This window comes from Platichthys flesus, chromosome 5, assembly GCF_949316205.1.
Source record: "Platichthys flesus chromosome 5, fPlaFle2.1, whole genome shotgun sequence".
Classification (NCBI taxonomy): domain Eukaryota; kingdom Metazoa; phylum Chordata; class Actinopteri; order Pleuronectiformes; family Pleuronectidae; genus Platichthys; species Platichthys flesus.
In genome coordinates, this window is record NC_084949.1 from 23,318,924 (window position 1) to 23,340,280 (window position 21,357).

The following is a 21,357-nucleotide window of genomic DNA, read 5'->3' on the forward strand; positions in this document are numbered from 1 at the left end:
TCCTTTCATTACATGCATACATGCAACAATGTAAGTGCACGGATCAAAGAACTTATCTTACAATATACACCTTTGTGTACTTATCAAACACAAGGTAAAAATGAATGTGAAAAATACATTATTGTTAACATGTGTTCAAAAAGGTGTGTGTTGTGTGTAAGAGTAAGAAATGTCGGAAAAAATAAACAGACGTGGGTGGATACTGAAATCACAAGCAGAAAAATAAATGCAAATGTTTATTCAACATCTTTATTATGAAGTACCTTTTTAAAAGAAATGTACAAGTGGAACCAGCACAGTGACATCTTGGTGTTTACCTTTGAAAAACAGAAACACCATGGACAAACACCATGTGGTGCAGGTCTGAAGAAACATATGAAATGATAATGTACATATTTACAGCAGAGAGTCTATCAGAACAGAAGTGAGCAAGCATGACTGCGGCTAACAAAAAAAAAAGATAACGGGACTGACTGAAGATAAGAACTTACATTAAAAGCAAGGATTGGTTCAATAAACATCATTTTGAAAGATATCATGATAAAGGCACTGTGTTTCACACAAATCGACGAGGCAACAGACACTGTTTTGTTTGCTTTGTCCGTCAAATCATAATCACAAGAAACAACTCTGAACAAATGTTGTCACTTCATTAACTGTCCCTGGGTGTTTGTTCTAACACAACAGATAAAATGTGTCAGAGGGGCCGTAGCAGTTTGCACATAAACATTAGAACAAAACAGATAATTCAACTCATCAGGAAAACATTCCTTATAAAGAACATGCTCGGTGATTATTAAAATTACATAATTTTTTTTTAATAAACAAATACATAATCTAAATTTAAAATTTCATATTGAAGGCAAAATGTGTTGAAGTGAGGACAAAAACGTTTTACAATCCTATGTTTCCCTTACTGGGCAGAAACCCAGGACAAATTGTATTTGACATTCTTGCAAGACTTTCTGTAGGTACACATTCAGTTATCTACCAGCATAGATGATCAATACTGAAGGGCAACTCCGGCATGATGATATTGCAAATAAGGGATGTTTTGTTTTCATATGAACAGGTTGAAGTCTGTAAAAAGTCACATTACATTCACTTTACATAGCTGGTGAATTACGCACTCTGGCCAATGACGTTCTGGGCAGGAGGCACAACTGCTGTTGGGAAGAATTACTTTATTTTTTCCTTGAAATTTGCTTTTGTACTTTCTTAATGAGAGTAAAATAAGAAAATCCTACATCAATCTAATGTCTGTACATAGAATATGAATATGCAGCAATAGCCAGTTAGCTTAGCATAAAGACTGGAAACAGGGGGAAACAACAGGACCTACCAGCACCTTTAAAGCTCACCAATTATCACGTTATATCCAGTTTGCTTTAGGGCTGAATTTATATAAATAATTTAAAGGAAAGATGTCCAACACTCTCTAGCTACAGTTACTTAATTATGAGATGTTACTGCTTCTTTTCTCTTGGGTGATATAAAATTAAATATCTTTACATTTTGATCTGCTGGTCAAACAGGCTTTAGGGAAGTGTGAGTGGTGACATTATATAGACCAATTGATTAATCAAGAAAATATAAATAAGAATAAATCAATAATCAATATCTGAGAGCCCTTGTTTGTGTAACACATACAAAAGCTATTCAACTCCATGCCGTAGGCTTCACCGCTGCGATACAGACGTCAACGCAGAGTCAATTTTCTCACCTAACTCTCAACACAAAAGCAAATAAGCACTTTTCCCAAATTGTCTAATCTTTTAAGATAAGCTTCAGATTTCAAACTCAAAGTTAACCTGCAATAATTGACGTTTGGGAATTTGCAAAAGAGGGAGAAGGGATTAAAAAAAAATAAAAATATTTGAAACCCCTACACTTGGACTGCACGGACACACGCGCGTAGGCATACTGGGACGTACGATATGCTCTTTGGCTAAGGTCAGACATACACGACCCACACGGGCTTTCCACACTCACCCACACGCTTCTGAAGAAGAGCTCTAGATAGTAATGGCACTGGCCAGGCAGGCAGGCAGGCAGGCACCTAGACTGAGTTACACACACACAGGCTCTCCATATAGCAGAGAAGATACACGATACATGAGGGGACAGTGGGACCTGTTTTAAAAAGACAGATAATGTGGTCAAAGTTGTCAACTTGCAGTGTGCACAAGTCGATGGGTGTGGGATTTATAAAAAAAAAAAAAAAAAAAAAAAAAAAAATCCTATGTTTAAGATCTTTCGCTCAGGAGAACAAAACTGCACACGCAAAGAGGTAAACTGTACGGAACTGAGGTGTGGTTGAGAGGAAAGAAGGAACAAAATGGCTGCCCTGAAATGACTAATGATCTAGGTTTCAAAACATACACAATAATACAAAATTAAGTTGAGATATGACGAAATTAGGCTGCATTAGTAAGTAATAGTACCTGCCTTGTACATACACAATTCAAATAAAATGAGAAACAAGTAGCTAGGATACTTGTCTTATCAAAAATATGTAGCTTTGGTAAACAAGTTATGTAGAGAACTGTTGTCTGAACATGTCTGATGTGAGAGATCACTACATGACATCTAGGAATCAAGGGTGAGAGAGTTTCTCTGTGTTTGAGGCTATGAAGTCAATGAGAGGAGACACAGGCGCCCCCCCCCCCCCTGTCCTCTCCCCCTTGTCACCAGCTGACGAGGAACAGAGACAGCAAAAGGCAGCGCGACTCCACAGAGGAACAAAACCGCTCTCTTGACTGTCCCGAGCACCGATTGAAGAGTTCCATGGTAATGTAGCAGCATCGTAATGGTCTGCGGAGGACAGACTCCCCCCCCCCTCCCCCCGAGCAAAAGGTGGAGGACTACTTCAGCCCCTCTCCTTCCAGCAGTCCTCGCACCCTCTTCCATCCATCGCAGTGGAAGACTGGTCAGACATCAGATTTTAACAGCCCTTCTCCGATATCCACAGTGGAGACAGGACGGGTGAAATAATTTACAATCCTTTGCCTCCGCTCCGGTTTCATCTGGCCACGCTTCTTTGCTTGATGTGGGTTTGATCCGGGCGCTGTCGCAGAAATCCAGATATTCCATAAAAAATAACCACCTCCTTAATACTTGAGTTTCTACCATGCAGCGCACCTCCCTCTTGTTCACACATCGCTCCAGCTCCATCTTTTCCTACTTTCTTTCTTCCGTTTCCAATTTCCCACCCGCGTGTTTCTCGTCCAATCTCCTCGTTTTCAAATGATTCAACTTGTCGCAATTCTGTTTTGTCTTCCTGTTCCCAAAATTTCAGTCGACCTTCTCCACCTTCCCGATGATCTTCTCCTCGAAGATCGGCAGGATGGCGTCATCGTCGCGGACCTCCTCAAACACCACACCACAGTCAAACTCGTCGCTCACTTTCTTAAAGTAAAACCTGCAGATGAAAAACAGACGGGTCATTAGTTCTCAACATAGTTTGCAAACAATAAAACAGCTTCTTAATTCAATTGCTGCAATTAAATATGATCTTTTATCTATAATTATATGAGAGCCGTTATGATTCTGAAACCACACACACACACACAGTTTTCAAAAGAGTGCATCAGATGCTCTTACCTGTAGTGGCCCTTTTTGGTAAGCAGCTCCTTGAACTGGCCTAAAGTCACCACACGGCCTTTGACTGATGTTCTGTATGGGATCGGCTCTCCACAGAAGTAGTAGGCGACCGTTATGTTCTCACACACCTGGCGCTTACCAGACTTGTGCCTGAAAGAGAACAACATGTCAATACACTCAAATAAGACCACAAACACAAAAAGACACACACAGGCTAATGGCCACTGAGGTAAATTGGATTTTTCTTACCTCTGCTTGGCCTGCTGTAGTGCGTTCCTCCTCCTCTCCTCCTCCAGTCTCCTCCTAGCCTCCTCCAGCTGGGTGAGGGGGTTGGGAGCCGGGTTGGGGGGCATAGCTGGGTCCTGGATGAACGGGTGCGAGGGCTGGACCTGGGCGGACGATGGGCCGGGGATGGCGGTGGACACCGAAGAGGGGTTGTTTCGCAGCTGGGCAGAGACCCAGGGGTGGACCGCTCCGGGTCGTTCCACAGAGGTGGGACGCGGTGACTCGCTGCTGGGTCCCGTCCTCCTGGAGCTGCTGGTGCTGCCACTGGTAAAACAAGAGAGGGGGGATGAGGATGAATGTCAAAGGATTGGATTCAAAATATAAAGATATGCAGATATTTTCATCAAGAGTTGAGACCAAAACAGAGCTAAAAGCAAAGTTAATACTGGACCTCATCTTTTTTTTCTTTTATACGTTATTTACAATTTTCAGATACATAACAAAGTGTCGACAAGACATAAAACAAATTCACAAACAAAAACAAAACATAAGGTAAAAACACACACCAAAAACAAACAACAAAATAAAAACAAGCTGCCAGGCAGATTACTCAATTACATATATGGTCTTTCAGGAATGTTCTCACAATAGCCCTATCTAAAAGATAGGACCAGGTAAAACGAATAAGTGAACAAAGCAATATACTAAATCGTAGCCAGGTAGGTCAGAGTTGTTGTGGAGTTAGAGATATATTGCACTGGGCCAAAGCAGGTCCCCATGTTCTATCAAACCTTTTCTGTGTGTTGCCTTTGTTGTGTCGCAGTTTTTGCCATTTGAATAACAGAGAACATCTCGTTAAGCTAGTGTGTTACTGGACCTCATCTTTATCAGATGGACACAATAAGCACTCTAAATGAATGGTAATGTTATTCAACTTGTCATTTAGTGCTTTATCAACTTTAAAAGGTGATAACAAGTCAGTTTTGTAAATTTAACTAAATTTGGTTTGGTTGCATCATATTTCAAACGTCAGCGTTTACTGATCTGGTGAAGCCTGTATCAATATTTTATCAGTAAAATACGAAACATTAATTTTAAAGCAATTCATACACAAGTCCTGATTAATACAAGTAGCAGTGAAGGACTCACCCATGGGTGGTCTTCCTTTGTCTGTCTCCTTCCATCATCCACTGCAGGATCTTCTGGTTTCTCTCCAGATCCTCGTGCTGCACCTGTGTCTCCTGACCCCGCATACTCTCTTCCACTTTGCCCGATGTCTCTGAAGCCTTCTTACACCCTCGCCGTGATAGCGTGCTCCTGTTGCTACTGCAGATCGAACCAGGTAAAAACGCACACAGTCAGAAAAACGCTGAGTAAAAGACAGTTTGTTGTAGATTTAAAATCAGCACATGCAGTCAGAGCAGCTTACCCGTTACCCATCGCGTCGAGCGTGCTGGATCCGGCCCCGTCGGCGTAGTTCCGACTTCTTCCTGCATACTGACCGGCCGGGTCTCCGTTCCACGTGTTGGGCTGAGACCTTGAGCCCGTCTCCTCCTGCCCTCGGTGGTGGTACTGCGGCTTGTGGTGATGCACACCTGACAGGGAGATCGGGGTGAGAACCGTTAGTGTGAACATGCTGCTGCACCTTCACTTGTAGCACACACTGGTGTTGGTTAAACTTGAAAAGCCAAACTTGAACAGCAGCTAAAAATGAATACATACACTCTGCTGTAAATAGATATTTCCTTTCTGTTTCAGTAACATTTGCCAAAAACTGAAGAGCCCATGTGTTGTTGTGGGAAATGAACTTCTATATACTGTTAATACTGAAAATATCACAGATTATCATGCGTTATATCTGACAAGAAAAGGAGTCAAGAAACAAAGTTGTTCTTCTTTCCTTGAACCTCAATACTGAGTACAGTAATTTGTCCAACAGTGCTGATAACTCTGGTTATTCTGTACAGTTAATAACAGATAATAACCCCCCCGCCCCCCCACACACTCTTACCTTTGACCCCGGCAACAGGAAGACTGTGAACTGGCCCTCGGTGTGGGGGGAAGTGGGGCGGTCCGGTGCCTCCATCAGGTGAGCGTGATGATTTGGGAGGAGAGTGTCGACCCCCCCCTCCTCCTAAGGTGCTGTTGGTTGCCCCCGGCGACTGGCAGCCCGGTGTTTTCATCACACGCGACACATGGTCGTCCAAGATGGACTCCGGGTCGTCGTCGTGGGAATCCTCCATGGCCACCAGGCCGCCATAAGTGGCGGCTGTTGCCGTGTTCGCAGTGGTCTCTGAGTAACGAGCTCCGTAGAGAGGGGCGAACGACGAGGGGAGAGGGAGTGGTATGCTATGAGAAGACATGGAGGTTGTCACGGAGATGTCAGCATCGTCACCCTCTTCTTCCTGTTGGCAAAATTAGACAAATCTTTCATTTCTAACTGGATATTAACACAAAATGAGGCAGTAAAACCAGTTATAACCAACCATTGATGTGCCCAGGGACCAACAGCTCCCTTAAATTCAATCAAGCTTCACCAAATTTCACACACTCGATGTAGAAGACATTCCTGGATACTCCCGAGAAAGGGCACGAGCCTCGGGACAGGTATCTGCTTCGAGCGCCCGTCTACTTTATTCAGATTTTATAATTAGGGCTGTACCTGGATTAGAAATCACTAAGCTTTTACACAACAGGGATATGGCGAATAAACATGCAAATATATTCACACTAGCAGCAATGCAAATGTGCGACAGCGTCCACACATGTTTTAATACGTTTTTTGGATAGATTGCCATATTCATTCATGAAAAAAAAAAAGATATTTAATGTGAATTTTACTCATAATTTATGAGTAAACAATATTAACGCTGTGGGATGAATTGCAGATAATCTCACAGTATCAAAATCCCCTCGAATCGGGAGAAGCACCCACGCAGTCGTACACTCACCAGTCGTACTCTCTTCAGCCTCTCTTCGAGTCGTTCCTGAGCCTCTCTCTCTCTGAGAACCGTCTCCAGCCTGCTGATGAGCTGCGCTGCAAACCTCTCCGGCTCTACGTGGATGTCCTTTGGCATTCGATACGTGCGCTGCATATGGACAAGTGAACAAAAATCAGAAACCGTGAATTCCTATACAAATCCGCAGCTAAGATTTCAATTCACGATAAGGAATTGTGAAGGAAAACACGTGAAAGAGATGTCCTTATTTTAAAAAAATCGATATGCCACAGTTATATGACAACCTCCCCTCATACTAATGATTCTTTTCTGTTCAACTCACAGGTATATGAGGTAGGGGCACACGTCCATTGGCTTTGGCACTTTCATGCATCTCTTTACGATGCTGCTTCCGATATCGGTATGGAGGAATATCATTTCTGCACACAGACACAGAGGAACAACCATCAAACACAGATCGTAACAGCTCATTTATTACCAGTGATTTCATCAAAGGAGGAGTGAATGAACATGTGCAGGGATTCTGGGTACATCTGTGTCTACTCACACGCTGCTGTCGGGGAGCGACAGTGTGTCCGCATCGCTCGACATGCTCTGCTGCTCACTGTCGTTGGCACTGGTGGCTGGAGCGCGAGCGTAGCCCATGTTGGCGTAGTATGGGTTCACCGGCTCCCTCCACGGTCTGAGGAGGTTTCAAGAGCTCATAATTAAAACGTTGGCACATGTACGCACAGATTCACACAAACGCAAGGGTCTGCACAGTGAGAGCCTCTTTACATGACATTTTACAAAAAAGTGTATGACCAGAACATGTCTTAGGACATAATTGGCTACTCAAACACAAATAAAGGCCAAATGCTAACTGTTTGTCAAGCTGATAAGAAAGTATGCATGTATTCATGTATAGTCAAAAAGCCCAATAATTTAAAAGCAATGGATAATAATTTTTACGAATATTTGCACCACAATTTATCAAATGGGTGAATTCCATTGGTCTGCACAAGATATGGTATTAAAAATTAAAAGAAATAATATTGGTTTCACTCCCAGCGTTGGCTTAACGACCATGGAAATGTTCCATTAAAAAACATTTCAATATCACACAATTTGATGCGTTATAAAGTGTTAGACATCATGCCTTTTTTATGAGTGCAAGAACCTTGACTGACAAACACACACACCTGCACTCCCTGCTGTCCTGCCTCCTCCTGCTGCTGGCCAAGACTCTCTGTGGTGTTGTCTGCATCAGCAGGCTCTGAGTCAGCCTCCCAGCTGGTGTGTCTTCACAATCCTCCTCGTCGTTCTCTTCTTCCTCTTCTCTCGCTCCTCCTCCCCCACACCTGAGATCATCAGAAGCATTATTAGCAATTAGTATACGAGTTGTGAGAATGCGACAGCTCAGCGAGTCAAAAAAACGTCTGTGCAAGTCTGTATTTGACATAGAGGGTGTGACAATAAGTCTCGGGATCGTCTCACCTCCACTCCTCATCCTCAGCCAGTGTGGGTAAGTACCCGGGCACAGTCTTGGCTGGCCCCGACGACGGGCTCTGGTCACTGGGGTTCGGTTTGGGGCTCTCTCCTCCAGTCCGCGTGTACTCCAGATACAGATCCGACTTGAGGAACAAAGGGTAGGTGTTCTCCTCCATCATGGCCTGGATCTCTGTCTGGGCCTGGAGCAAACAAACAGGGGTCACACAGTTGGACTCACAGTTGGAACGAAGCTAAATGTTGCTTCAGTTCCAGAATCATTTCATACAATTTAACTTAATTTTGCTCTGGCCTTGTTTTGAACTCATAGCTAAGCTTTACTATGCAAGTGTAAACACAGACCACGATTATCACAACAGCAAATTGATTCTTATATCAGGCCAACACGATGAACTATGGTAAAACAGTACCACCCTGGTTTAATACCCAGTAAATATGGAGTAAGAGAAGAGTGTTAAACCCACACCCGCATTCAATCAGAAAGGGTGAACATGCATTACTCAAGGTGGCTTCACAAACCGTGGTATCTCTAAGTTTGAGGGCATGTTGGATCAGTCACTTGTGAACTGATGTTTTAAAAAAAGAGGTAAAGAAAAGTAATGTATTGTCATTTTAGAAACATGGCTAAAACTAAAAACTAGCATACATTGGTTAATTGAGGTTATTATGCAATCTAATGCCGAGTAGTAAAGTTGTTTAGTGGTAAAGTTTAAGGCTCAACAGTTGGACACCCTTTGATCCCCCTAAAGGCAGTATCATACTTCATATGCCCCGGATTTATTGCATCAACATCAAAGTGGAGCAATGAAAATAAAGAATCAAAGCACTCCGGGCCGCAAGCGATAACAGGTGGGTTGTGTGGTCAACATGAAACTAAAACAATAAAACACAAACCTGTGCCATTTACAGCCAACAATAGAGGCTAGAATTGCATTTTGATTGTAGCCACCCTGGTTCAGTTGTAGTTCCTGGGGCATAGTACCCACCCACTGAATGAATCTCTTCAGTTGAGCAGCACTGAGTTACCAGCAGGTCTGTCACAAGCCTCGGGGCGGCAGTAAGTGCTGAACAGCCATTTATATTTGACTGCAAATAGGATTAAACCTCAACTCAGTGGTGTGATTAATGTTCTGTGTAAATAATAAATACACAGTCATAATCGCTGTACTACAAATTAAATTAACCTCGGGACGTTCTTCCAACAAATTTCCCCCACAAATTACAGCCTGGTCAGCGTCTGAATACACACGTTGAGATGGAAGCAGACATGGCCGTTAAGCTGCTCAATCGCAGATGTCAACACAAACCACTTTGCTCTGAATCCTCAGACACGTAGCCGGGCCTGAACCGTACCATTTTTTTTAAGAACGCCGAACAATTCGATTACAGCCTGTGAGAAATGGTCTGTGCAATCCAACATGCACTGCTCTTATCCCGAAACCTTTACAGACATGAAATCAGCGTCTTAAATACCTGTTCAAACATGGCCGGGTCTGGATGCGGCTTTCCCACGCAGTCTCTGATGAAGCTCTTGGTGGGTGCTTTGATCTGCCGGGAGACAATCCCACTTCCGTCCACAATGTACTTCCTGTAGATGGCCTTGGCCAGCTTTGCCCTCTTCTCCTGGCTGGTCTTCCTGAACCCTGAGCAGGCGAACCAGAAGTCCAGGAGGTCCGCACACCCTTCCTGGCACAGGAAGTTTCGGAACAGCTGGATGCCTTCCTGGTCGTCCAGGAGAGAGTGAAGCGACTCGGCCCACTTCAGGTAAGGTGGAGTGGGTGAAGCCGAGCCCTCAGGTTCATACCCCAAGTCCAGGTCCGGGCGACGCGGAGTCGCTGACGATGAGGAGGGCGTGTAACTCGATGGATCCCCCATTTTAGATAACAAGGATGAGGGGGAATAACCGAGGGTTTGGGAGAGGGTGTTGGGACGAGTGTTGGTTGAGTGTTGGACCGGAGGGTCCACATCAGACCCCTCCTCGCCAGGAACAGGGGGTCTCGGCGCATCCTCGGTGAAGTGGGAAGGGCCGCGCAGAGAGGTTACGACCCCCCCACCACCCCTGTACCCAATCCCATGTAATTCTCTGACAACACTCATGTCTCTGGTTGCACAAGGCAGAGGTCAGATCTTCGCCTCTGGCAATGATTCCGCTGGCAAACGATTCACCCTGTGACAGGAACGAGAGATGTGGTTAGAGACACAGAGGAAACACACAATACTACTGAGATGATCAAAACCCACACACTGTGTCAGATCACTAATGCAAACACACACACACACACACATACATGCATACATATTATATCACTCAGCAAAACAATGGGACGATGAGCACAACAGACAGATGCAAACTAATCTGTTAATCTGACCACAAAACAGCCTATAATGCTAGTGCTAGCTTAGCATTTAAGCCCTGCAAATCAACACATTTCCATAACTTTATTCTGAGTTGCAAATGCCAACTAAGACAAAAACAACAACAACAACAACAACTGTCGCCAAGCTCAAGTTCACCACTAAGTTTCTGTCGCCGGTGGAGCAGCACCCAGGGGTCAAAACAAAGCTCACAGTTCCACCAGTTCACACACGAGCTGGTGAATAAAAGGAACCGAGGTGAAGAAGCTAAGACAGCTAGCTGGCCCGTGCAGCCCGGTGCCAGCGCTTTAACGTGAGAATCTCATTCATCTTGGCCTGCAAAGACGGTGGGGGGATGGGAACAGAAACAAACTCCACAACCACACAAGACGGGCCCTGCGTGCAAAACACTTCCCCGCAGCCGCACTTTGAACACGTCCCCCCGGGTGGAGCCGCCTCGGACCGAGGGGGGGCCGAGGCCGAACTTTGAGACCCGGCTCGCTCCGGCGAACCGGACGATTCGGCCCCCGAGCGAGGCGAGCGAGAGCCGGGGCACGTTTTCCACTGCGCTGCGGTGCCAGCTAGTTTTTTTTGGGGGGGTTAGCCTGCTAGCTGGCTAGCTTAGCTCGGTGCGTTCACGTCCCGTGTTTTCCACCAAAAGTGTCCGACCTACCGTCTCTGAAAGCCCGGTCCCCGCGATCCGCTGCATCGGGGATCTTGGTGCGAACTGGGGGCTCCGGGGCGCAGCATAAGGATGGATTTCCGATATTAAATATTAACGAAAAGAACCCGTCGTCTTGCCCTTAACTCCCCATGGTGGCTGCTTTCAATAATACGGAGCTGGAGAATACGTGCGTGCGCGCAAACGCCGTGTAGCCTGTAGCACGTTTGTAGATCTGTGGCTGATAGAAGAGGCACGCACGCTGGCCAGAGGTGGAGGAAGTGTTCTTACATTGTTATTAGTATTATATTATTATTATGATGAGGAAGTTCAATCAGCAATGCGACGATGTACTAACACTGTTTGACATGCATTAAAATAAAAGTTCAGTGAGGAACATTTAGATGAAATGGATCTTAGTGAAAATAATCCTCCTGACGTTTCACTACTGTGTTTTTCATTTAAATCATACGAATTGTTGTTTTCTATATCCTAGAATGAGCCCTTTATATCTAAATACTTTATATTTACATCTGAAGTGGGTCCTCTCTACGGAGGCCGCCATGTTTCTTTAACAGTAGCCCAGACTGGACAAACTTTTTCTTACAACTGAAGGCTGCCCCAGGTTCCCTTCCATGTTTAGAATGTAGAGTGAGGTGAGGGGTATTCAGCTGCTTCCTGACACTTCACCACTAGGTGTCACTAGATTCTACACACTGATCCTTTAATTAAAAGTAAAGTAAATGATTATTTTGAGAAAGTGGTACTTTAAGCATGAAAGCAAAGTACACATCTTTGCAGGCGTATTATATTCAGTTACTTTTCATTAGCGCAGCTTAATAAGCTCAAAACTATATCCACAGTGTCATTGGAAAATCTGTGATAATAGCAATTCCAAGAGATGCAATAATGAACTAATTATCTTTATCATTTGTAAATGTGCTGTTGTCCTCTCCTAAGAAGCATTTAAGTGTCTGTATTTAAGTTATCAACGTTACCATATATAGTTCACACTGGTGGAGGAGGCCGGCCTATTTGTATCGTTTACTTCGATAATTTATAGAGTTACGAGGAAGTCTTGCTTAAATGAGAAGTACAGCCAATACTTCAGGTATCACAAGCCAAAAAACCACAGCCGACACACCGATATCTGATAGTGTTTCATCATAATATTGGATTATTATCACTGATCTGATGCATTATCGTATAGGTGAAGCTGATATGAACCACATATACAGTAGGATTATTTATAATTTAACCTGTAACAGCATGAATGGTGTGTTGTGTACGTGAAATTATGATATAAAAGCAACCAGTAAGTTTTTGTCAGACGAATGTCCTGGAGTAACACGTAGATCATAGTGGAGCAAAATTAAAAAGTAGCATAAAATGAACCTTCTTAAGTAAATCCCATTTATTTTCTATCTACAGCACAAAGTTAATGTAATTCGTGACTTTCTACCATTGGTAATGCATTTTAAAGAAGTGGACATTAGACGGTTTAGGCATCATATCTGTTCTATTAGTCGCAGTTCTATAACATGCTAGCGAAAATACGCCCAACAGTGCCCCTAGCGACGCAACGACGCATTACACAATGACAGTTAAAATTAACTGGAATGTCCTTTTTAATATAATAACAGTAAATATTTGATTTATGAAAACTGTCAGTTCTGTATATTCACATAACGATGTATGTAAAAACATGATGCATTTAAATTTAAATTCACATAAAGAATAAAAGAGACATGAGCAATTCCAGCTCACTTTGCTCACACCACGAGATCTGGTGAGAAATAAACACTACAGCAAAACATAAATGAATAAAGAGTCGACTCACCTCGGATCTGTTACCCGGGAACTGGTGTTCAGAGACCGGAGATCATGTCCACCGGAGCAGGGACCGACAGGACCGAGAGAGCCGAGGGAGCGCACCGCCACCGACACCTGAGCATCCCGCCTGTCACTCCCCTTCACCGGGCTGTCAGTCAGCAGGAGCACCGGGCTGCTGGGTGTGTGTGTGTGTGTGTGAGAGAGAGAGAGAGAGAGAGAGAGAGAGAGAGAGAGAGAGAGAGAGAGAGAGAGAAAAAGAGATTAGACCTTTCATTTCTCTCAACACAACCAATAGAGACATTTTCACACATCAACGACATCATTACACTCACATTATGTCTCCTCACATGTGGTGATTTACATTTTTACATCCATTAAAAATCACATATTGTGTAATGATCACGTGAAATGTCCTCCACATGCTTCCTTTTTGGTAAAATCCTCCAGTAACAGTGTGGTTGCTGTTCTGGAGTTGTTCCTTCATCAGCAGATGGAAAATGCTCAGTTGTCAGGGAATGTCATCACTTTACAGCTAACCTGCTAAATGCACCTCCTGGTGAGGCTGACATGTTGAGACTGGAAATCTCTCTCATTATTTATCAATAAACAAATAAAAACATTCAGGTATACATATATATATTTACGTGACATAGCTATGATATTAGCTAGAATTCAAGTAAATCTACCTCTTTATACATTTAGGACTGCAGCTAACAAATATTTTTATTATTGATAAATTAGCTGATTTCATTTTTTTATCAATCTATTTGCTGCTTGTTCTTTAAAATATCGGGAAAAAAATGAAAAATTAACTTATAATGGCTAGTTCTTCAAATTTATATAATTGTCAGTACATAATCCTCGCAAACCATGGTTTGCCGAAAATGGACATGAACGTCTAATTAACTATCAAAATAGTTGAATAGCTGAAATCTCTTCAGCTCTTGTTCAATCCCAATGACTTCTGTTCAGTGCAGATAAGGATCTCATGAAACTGAGAGTCACAGCTCAAGACTTTGACAACGAACTACATCTAAATGTTTTCACTGTCACCCTGAATCAGTGTGAAAGTTCACTGTGTCGACCTCGGATGAGTTATTTCATCATTTGAAGTCTTCGGTGAAGGAATTGTCTCGAGTTGAGATCAAGAATAGTGATCTGGTGTAAAGTTGCTTTTCAAACTTTTAACTTCACAAAACCTCTGAATCGAACGGCTCCAGTGTGATGAGCAGGAGTTGAGTTTACCAACCAATCCCCCAGTGAGTGGTTGAGGTTGGCTGTCCTGTGGGGGGGGACCAGGGTCAGGAGGCTCAGATGAGGTCGAGACATCTGTCCTCATCTCCGTCCTCATCTTCCTCATCATCTCTGTACTCAGCTCTGTCCTCAGCTCTGTCCTCATCTTCCTCCTCAGCTCAGTCCTCAGCTCCGTCCTCATTTCCTTCCTCAGCTCTGTCCTCATCTGGATGGACTGTTCCTCCATGATCATTTGAACCTGGACAATAATAACAACAACAATCATAACCAAAATGTTAATAATAAAAAGCATGAAGAGATGAGCCAAATGAAAACTGTTTTATTTTTGATTGCACATCTGTGTTGTTACAGCAGCTATTTTTATTTTATTGATTTCAGGCAATAATAAAGTCCAAATGTGTTCTGATATTGATCAGCTGTGGTAAATGGACTGTAGTGATGGATCTTATTTTAGTCGTATCGATCACTTAAAGTGCTTCACCCACACATTTTTATGCTGCGATTCTTCCATCCCACACTCTTGGCTCAGGCAGGAGCCAAAAGACAGTTTATGAAGCAGAGAGGTGAAGCCAGGGATCGAACCCTCAAACCTCTGTTTAGTGGATGACCCGCTCTCCCTCATGACCAACAGCCACTCCATGTACACTCCCAGTCATCTTTCTTTTAATACATGATATCAAAACAAAAAAGACTTGGATTCTGTTCCTTAAAATGTCCCTATAAAGCTTAAAGTTTGTCTTCTCAAGGAAAAAAAAAAGACAATAATAAATAATAATACAATAAATAATTGTTTGTTTCATAGTAGTCCCCCCCACTGTTATATATTGATATTGTACGAGTAAAGACTTTTGGTCAAATTAAATCCTAGAAAACATAATTTAAAGCAGAGTAATTATACAAATATTCACCTTTAGTTTGTTTAATTAAAGCGTAAACCTTTATCACCTTTGAAATGTCCTCGAACCCACAGGCAGTGAGCACTGGTTTTGTGAGAGAAGCCTTTCACCGAGCAGTGTTGATGTGTGCGTGTGTGTGTGTGTGTTTGTGTGTGTGTGTGTGCGGCAGTGGGTTGAGGGAATGGTGATAAATTGCTGTGTGTGATTGGCAGACCTTACAGCCAAGGTAAACACGCTTCATTATGGAAATGTATTCATACCACTTTGATTTGCTTTGTCAACAGTCAACACACATGCAGACACACACACACACATACACATACACACACAAGTATTCACACGAACACACACACGCACACACATGCTGCAACAGGCTGCTGCTGTTATGGCTGCCTCAGAGCCCCCGGAGACAATGAGGAGAGAGGGAGGTGAGACAAAGAGAGAATACTGAGGAAGATGAACTTGACCTTTATGATGTCTTGGTGAGGAGGGGTTGGGAGCATGTTGGTACTTATGAATCTATAATGAACGTGTGTGCGTGTGTGAGTGTGTGTGTGAGTGTGTGTGTGTGTTTGTATGTGTGTGTGTGTTTGTGCGTGCGTGCGTGTATGTGTGTGTGTTAGGGAGAAGGTCTGAGCTCTTAACTGAGGAAAGGTCATCACACTGGGGGGAGGCAGTGATACACCTGGCCCTCTCCTCATGCTGCCTCTTCCTATATCTATCTATCTACTGGGTATCTGTCTGTCCAGCCGACCATCCATAGGTCCATATGTCCATCCATCTATCTATCTATCTATCTATCTATCTATCTATCTATCTATCTATCTATCTATCTATCTATCTATCTATCTATCTATCTATCTATCTATCTATCTATCTATCTATCTCTCCGTCCATCCATCCATCCATCCATCCATCTATCATCTATCATCCATCTATCATCTATCATCTATCATCTATCATCTATCTATCTATCTATCTATTTATCCAACCTTTTGATACATTTATATAACATGTTGCACAATCATACAAGTGTATCTATAGTGTTTTTAGTGAGTGTCCATGAGAGTGTATTAAAAAAGAGGTTGATTTAAAAATACATATTTTTTGATTTAATCACTTTCATTCCAGTAATTTGAAGCTAAATCTGAAAATCTTTAATGAGCAGCATTGCCATTCAAACCAGGCTGAGAGTCTGCAGCCATGCTAGCAGCTCATTGAGCTCAATGCTAATGTCAACACACTCACAGTGGCAATGTTCATGAAGTATAATGTTTACCATGGAAATGTAAATGTCATCAGTTTTGCAGGAATTAGAAAAAAGTGCAGAGCAATGGACCCATTTGATTTGATGCTGTTGCTGAATGAACACAGAGAGAAACTGATTCTACTGCAGCCCGAGGGGAATCTACCAAATTTATATTACAAAAAGTATATTTTAATTTTGAGTCTCCACTAAGATTTGTTGATTTTAAGATTGAAAAAATCTATATGGCTTCACTGTGAGATAATATACATATATAATATCTATAGAGTGATAATAGTAAGAATGATGTCAATCATAATTTATAACCGTGTTATACAGAAGTTATGAGATAAGAAAAATGACTAATAACATTAATGATGGCTCCTTTCGGTCCCAGTTAGACAATGAGCGAGGAAACACCCTGAAACTGAAGCAGGTAAATGAAACTCGTCCATTATTGACTGAATTATCTGCTCATCTGCTTATTTCACCTTTTTCTGTGAAACGTTACAAACACTGGGACGTGTCCCTGCTTTATATCAATATTAGATTTTTAATTGATTCTCATTTATCTCATTAAACACTTTGATCACTCAAGAGTGTAAATTACAGGAATAACTAAAAAGATCCATCAACCATTTTTTTAAAGCATATTACACATTTACGAATCAAATTATTTAAAGAATGTCTACTTTACCAAAATATGTATCAATTCTATAATAAGATATTACAAAGGAAGACAAGGACGACTTCATCCATATTCATCGCTCTATTGTTCACGCTTGGTCTTTTGTTTAACTTTGTGTGCCTTGTCTCACATTAGCGGTGACAGCAGCCGTAGCTAACATGTATGTGCTGTGGAACATCACAGGTTATTCCACTGATCACAGATCAACTGGTGCCGGTTGATTGCAGCGTCATTGATCTACGAGGCTTCTTCCATTAGGAGCAGGTGACCCGAGCCACTCTGGGCTGTCTGCAGCATCTCAGTAACAGACAAAGAGGCTCATGCTTTACTCGTTAACCACTGTCAAGTGAGAAAACAACCCTATCCAGGGAAGATGACTGTGGATGGTTCATTCTTAAATTGAGGCAGCCCCCGCAGACGGCTGAGAGGGAGCTTTTGGTCCGACTCGGGGGTCCCTTTGTTCCAGCTGCCACAGCAGATTTAGGCGTCTGTACGGAGGCCTGTCAGAAACAGGCTTATCTCTTGGGGGCCTCCCGGCACAAAGACCCATTTAGATGTTCACAGGGAGTGAAATCTTCATTATATACCTCTTGAAAGAGAAACAGACCTCTGCTCTTTCAGGATATTAATTGGGGGAAAGTAGTTTGTTTGGCGACAGGGAAAGTTGCGACACAAAGGGTTGAGAGTGATATTGTACAGTGAAACCTTTATTTCTCCATAGAGTGAATGAGATATCGTCTTTTCATATTGTTCATTTTTACCATTGATTCATGCTTAAAACCTTATATCTCAGCAGTTAGGGCATAAGAAGTATAAAACAATCTGTTGCTTTTTTGTTTATCTTTTCTATCTTAAAGTGATTAAGTTACAGGAAAGAAACGTCGGAAATTAAGGAGCCAAAGTATCGTTATCAATGTTATTTTTATCCATTCACGCAATTATCCCTCCGTCTATCTCTCTATCACGCGTCCATCTATCCACCTGTCCATCCATCTGCTGGGCTTTCCCAGTCATGCCTCTAGTAAGAGTGTCAGTATATCTGCCATGGCGTCCTGCTGATGTGTATTGTGATGGGGCTGAATACTCCAGCTACCAATATGGCCTGCACCAATACTGGATTAGCCACAGTGGATTAGCTGCCTGCCCTCCTGCTGCTTATTCAAATATTGTTTCACGTATTGTCATCATCGGGGCAGAGCTGTGGCCCGGTAGCCTGCGAGCTACAGAATGTTCTCAAAGAAAAAAACCGCAACCAAAAAAAACAAAAAACATCTTTGCTTTCATTTTTCCCACAAAAGCATTCGATTTCATTTTTCAGCGAACGTGGGTTTCGGACCGCTGAGGGTTGGGGGGGGCGGGAGACAATCCGCAGCCGTAGAGCATCGCAGAAAAAGGGAGGATGGAAAGATGATGGAGAGCAAAACCAAACCAAGGCCAAAATCAGGCATGAAAGCGTGCCTTGATCTTTGATACACGGTGTTCGTCTTTTCTCCCCTCGCTCCCTTTCTCTCTTTCACCCTCACACATACACTTGGGAGTCAGGGCAATTGATGTGCTGCCTTTGATGGCCAAGAGAGGCCTATATTAACGGCCAAAAAAGACCATGATGAAAGGGCTGAGAAAAAAAAAAAAAGAAGAAGAAAGAAAATGGCTTCGAAAATGTGTCATTGGAACGGACGGCGACCCCACGATAAACACTTGGAGTGGCGTGATGCTAACCAGACATCGGGCCGTTGAGGGCTGGATGGTTTAACAGCGAGCGGATGGAAGAGGCTGCGGCAGACGGAGAGCTTACCTTGCTAGCCCGGCGGTGGTAGAGGTGGGCTTGGTGGTTCCCAGTGTGTCATGGTGGTCGGTCATCCTGTTAGACCAAGGGACGTGGATCCACTTGCCGCACGGCCCCGGCTTCCTCCCGGCGAGACGCAGAGGTCCAGACGCCAGTGGACGTCCCGTGGCATAAGCAGTCGCCATCTTTGTCCCGTTGTTGTCTTGGATATCCTCTCCTGCGTCTTCATCCCTCCCTCTCTGCTTTGATCATGCCTCCCCTCCCTTTGCTCTGTGCCGTATGACATCATCACGCAGCGGTATCGACAAGCATCAAAGAACCTCCGGGCAGGGCCGTGCATCGGTCTGTGCGTTTGAAAAGGGTGTAAATATGGAGCATAGAGAGTGCTGTAGCCCCCCCACATCCCCCCCTGCTCCCTGCATCCACTGTTCTCCTCTCCCCGCAGATGGATGGTTTATCAGACCAATACAAAACTATACACACACCCACACCAGCCATCTCTAAGACGGGTGTATCCCGAGGCCCCCTGCTGTGTGTGCAGCGTTTGATGATGTGTTCAACGGCTTCATTCATCCCAGAGCTCGCTTTTCTTTCTTCCCCTGTTCGTTCCGTCCGCCCTGTTCCGTGTGTCCGACCTCTCGCAGCGAAAAACAAACATGTTCTCAGTCAACTTTTTCTCGGGGGGGCAAAATGACAAGTAGTTCCATCTCAAACTAATCTATAAACGCTCCTCCTTGAGCGGCCGCCCCCTCCTTTCTCCCACTTTGACTCTCATCCCCTGCTCTTTTCTCCCCCCGTACCTCTTACAGCTGGTCGTCACCATTTCCAATCCTGTTAAGGTTGTATGTCCTCTTTGAGGAGCCCCTCTGTCTGTCTGTCATCTGCCTGAAAATCACAGACACACGTTTCACTGTTTACACTCTCTGCCCTCGGCGGCAGCTGTCGTCCGATCCAATGGGATCTCTGCCCCTGGAACACACACCGAATTATCAACGGAATGAGAAGCGTTGGTAATGATGTGGCAGGAAACAGAATAAAACACAACTTGCCAGGCCTCTGGAGCATCATCAGCTTGACATGTATTTCATTCAATAAAAAGTAAATGAACAGTGAGGTATCTGAAGTACTGAGGCACAACTGAGAAAAGGGGCTTTGAGTTTTCAGACTGGCCGACAGCAGAAAGGCTGCGATACCTTCATTTTCTACTTTTGTTTCATGAATACTGTTAAAAGTTCCAAGGGCATTTATTAAAATTGGTCTTTTAGTTTTGAGTATAGTGGCATTCTGGGTTAGCTCGCTTATTTCACATCATTACATGTATTAGCAACATCTACTTATGTGTAACAAAGTAGGACTGGCCAATAAAACAATATCAGCATTTATTGCAATATAATTTTTATCAACAGCAATATAACAAAGGTCCAATTTATATCATTGTTTTGCTCATAAATTGTGTCAACACAGCGAGGAGATATAATAAAACTACCACAGATTAGTCAAATGTTTGGCTGCTTATCAATTTTCGTTTTCTGCTCATAAAGAAGAGTTTAAAAAGCACAATCTTCTTTACAATAACATAATAATAACAATTTATTCTAATTACACTAAAAGATAGAACTAATTAATTAATTGTTGAATAAACGCTTTCATCCATATGTCATACATCTACCATTTTATAAGCCCTTTTATCCGTAATTGTGTTATTTCACTGCAGAATACATAACTAATGCCATATGTGAAAGTTCTGAAATCCAGTTATATCAATACTCTCATCTTTTATAGAACAAAAGATAATTAGGGTTAGGGTTAACTTTTATTCTGTGTATTTAAGAACCAACATTGTCTTCTTTTAGCAAACATGACTAAAGATGTTCCAGCAAAGTGACCAACAGTGTTGAGCTGTAGATGATCATGTTTCCTGTAGAAATTTCTTTCTATCCAGCTACATCACATGTGAAGTGTGAAAGTCTGAGCTCCTTCTCTGTTGGTTTATCTGTTTAAGATCAGGACTTGTTGGTGACACACGACCTTTATCCACTTTATCCACTGATTGTTCCTCAGAGAAAAGAAAGAGAAGTTACTCAAATCTTTGTCGAGTCACTCGGCTGATGTCCCCACTTCAACCTCCTGCATTCAACCTCCCCGTTCTTCCATTTTTTCCCCCCAGGTTCCCATTCACATCTCTGCTCCGCACTCTGCCCTCCTGCCTCTCTGGCCCAGAGTGCCTCCCCACCCCACCCCTGCTGTCTAACTAATTGTCAAGGTTCTTGTTAGCATTATGCTAAACTGCGTCTCTCTCTCTGCAGCAGGAGCCGTCCAGTGATATGGAAAGTACCCACAGCGAGGTCTGTACCACTGATAA

The 21,357-nt window shown here is 43.1% G+C and overlaps 1 protein-coding gene across 1 annotated transcript; it reads right to left on the minus strand.

Annotated features, from left to right (window-relative positions):
- Window positions 1–223: 223 nt before the first annotated feature.
- On the minus strand, window positions 224–11,459 carry LOC133953805 (axin-1-like). Its single transcript, XM_062387908.1, has 13 exons — window positions 11,305–11,459; window positions 9,750–10,443; window positions 8,265–8,458; window positions 7,970–8,128; window positions 7,336–7,470; window positions 7,111–7,207; window positions 6,780–6,917; window positions 5,840–6,233; window positions 5,258–5,423; window positions 4,978–5,154; window positions 3,853–4,152; window positions 3,604–3,753; window positions 224–3,421 (listed from the first exon to the last, which is right to left on the minus strand). The coding sequence occupies exons 2-13, from the start codon at window positions 10,371–10,373 to the stop codon at window positions 3,295–3,297; spliced, it is 2,661 nt and encodes an 886-aa protein (XP_062243892.1). The 5' UTR covers window positions 10,374–10,443; window positions 11,305–11,459; the 3' UTR covers window positions 224–3,294.
- Window positions 11,460–21,357: the final 9,898 nt, after the last annotated feature.

What these genes read in the sequence shown, in the direction of transcription:
- LOC133953805 (XM_062387908.1), bottom strand. Translation starts at nt 10,373, where the DNA reads ATGAGTGTTGTCAGAGAATTACATGGGATTGGGTACAGGGGTGGTGGG. An exon ending in TCGCTCCCCGACAGCAGCGT is followed by an intron (nt 7,208 to 7,335) that starts GTGAGTAGACAC and finishes GTCTGTGTGCAG; the next exon opens with AAATGATATTCCTCCATACC. An exon ending in TCCTGTTGCCGGGGTCAAAG is followed by an intron (nt 5,424 to 5,839) that starts GTAAGAGTGTGT and finishes TCTCCCTGTCAG; the next exon opens with GTGTGCATCACCACAAGCCG.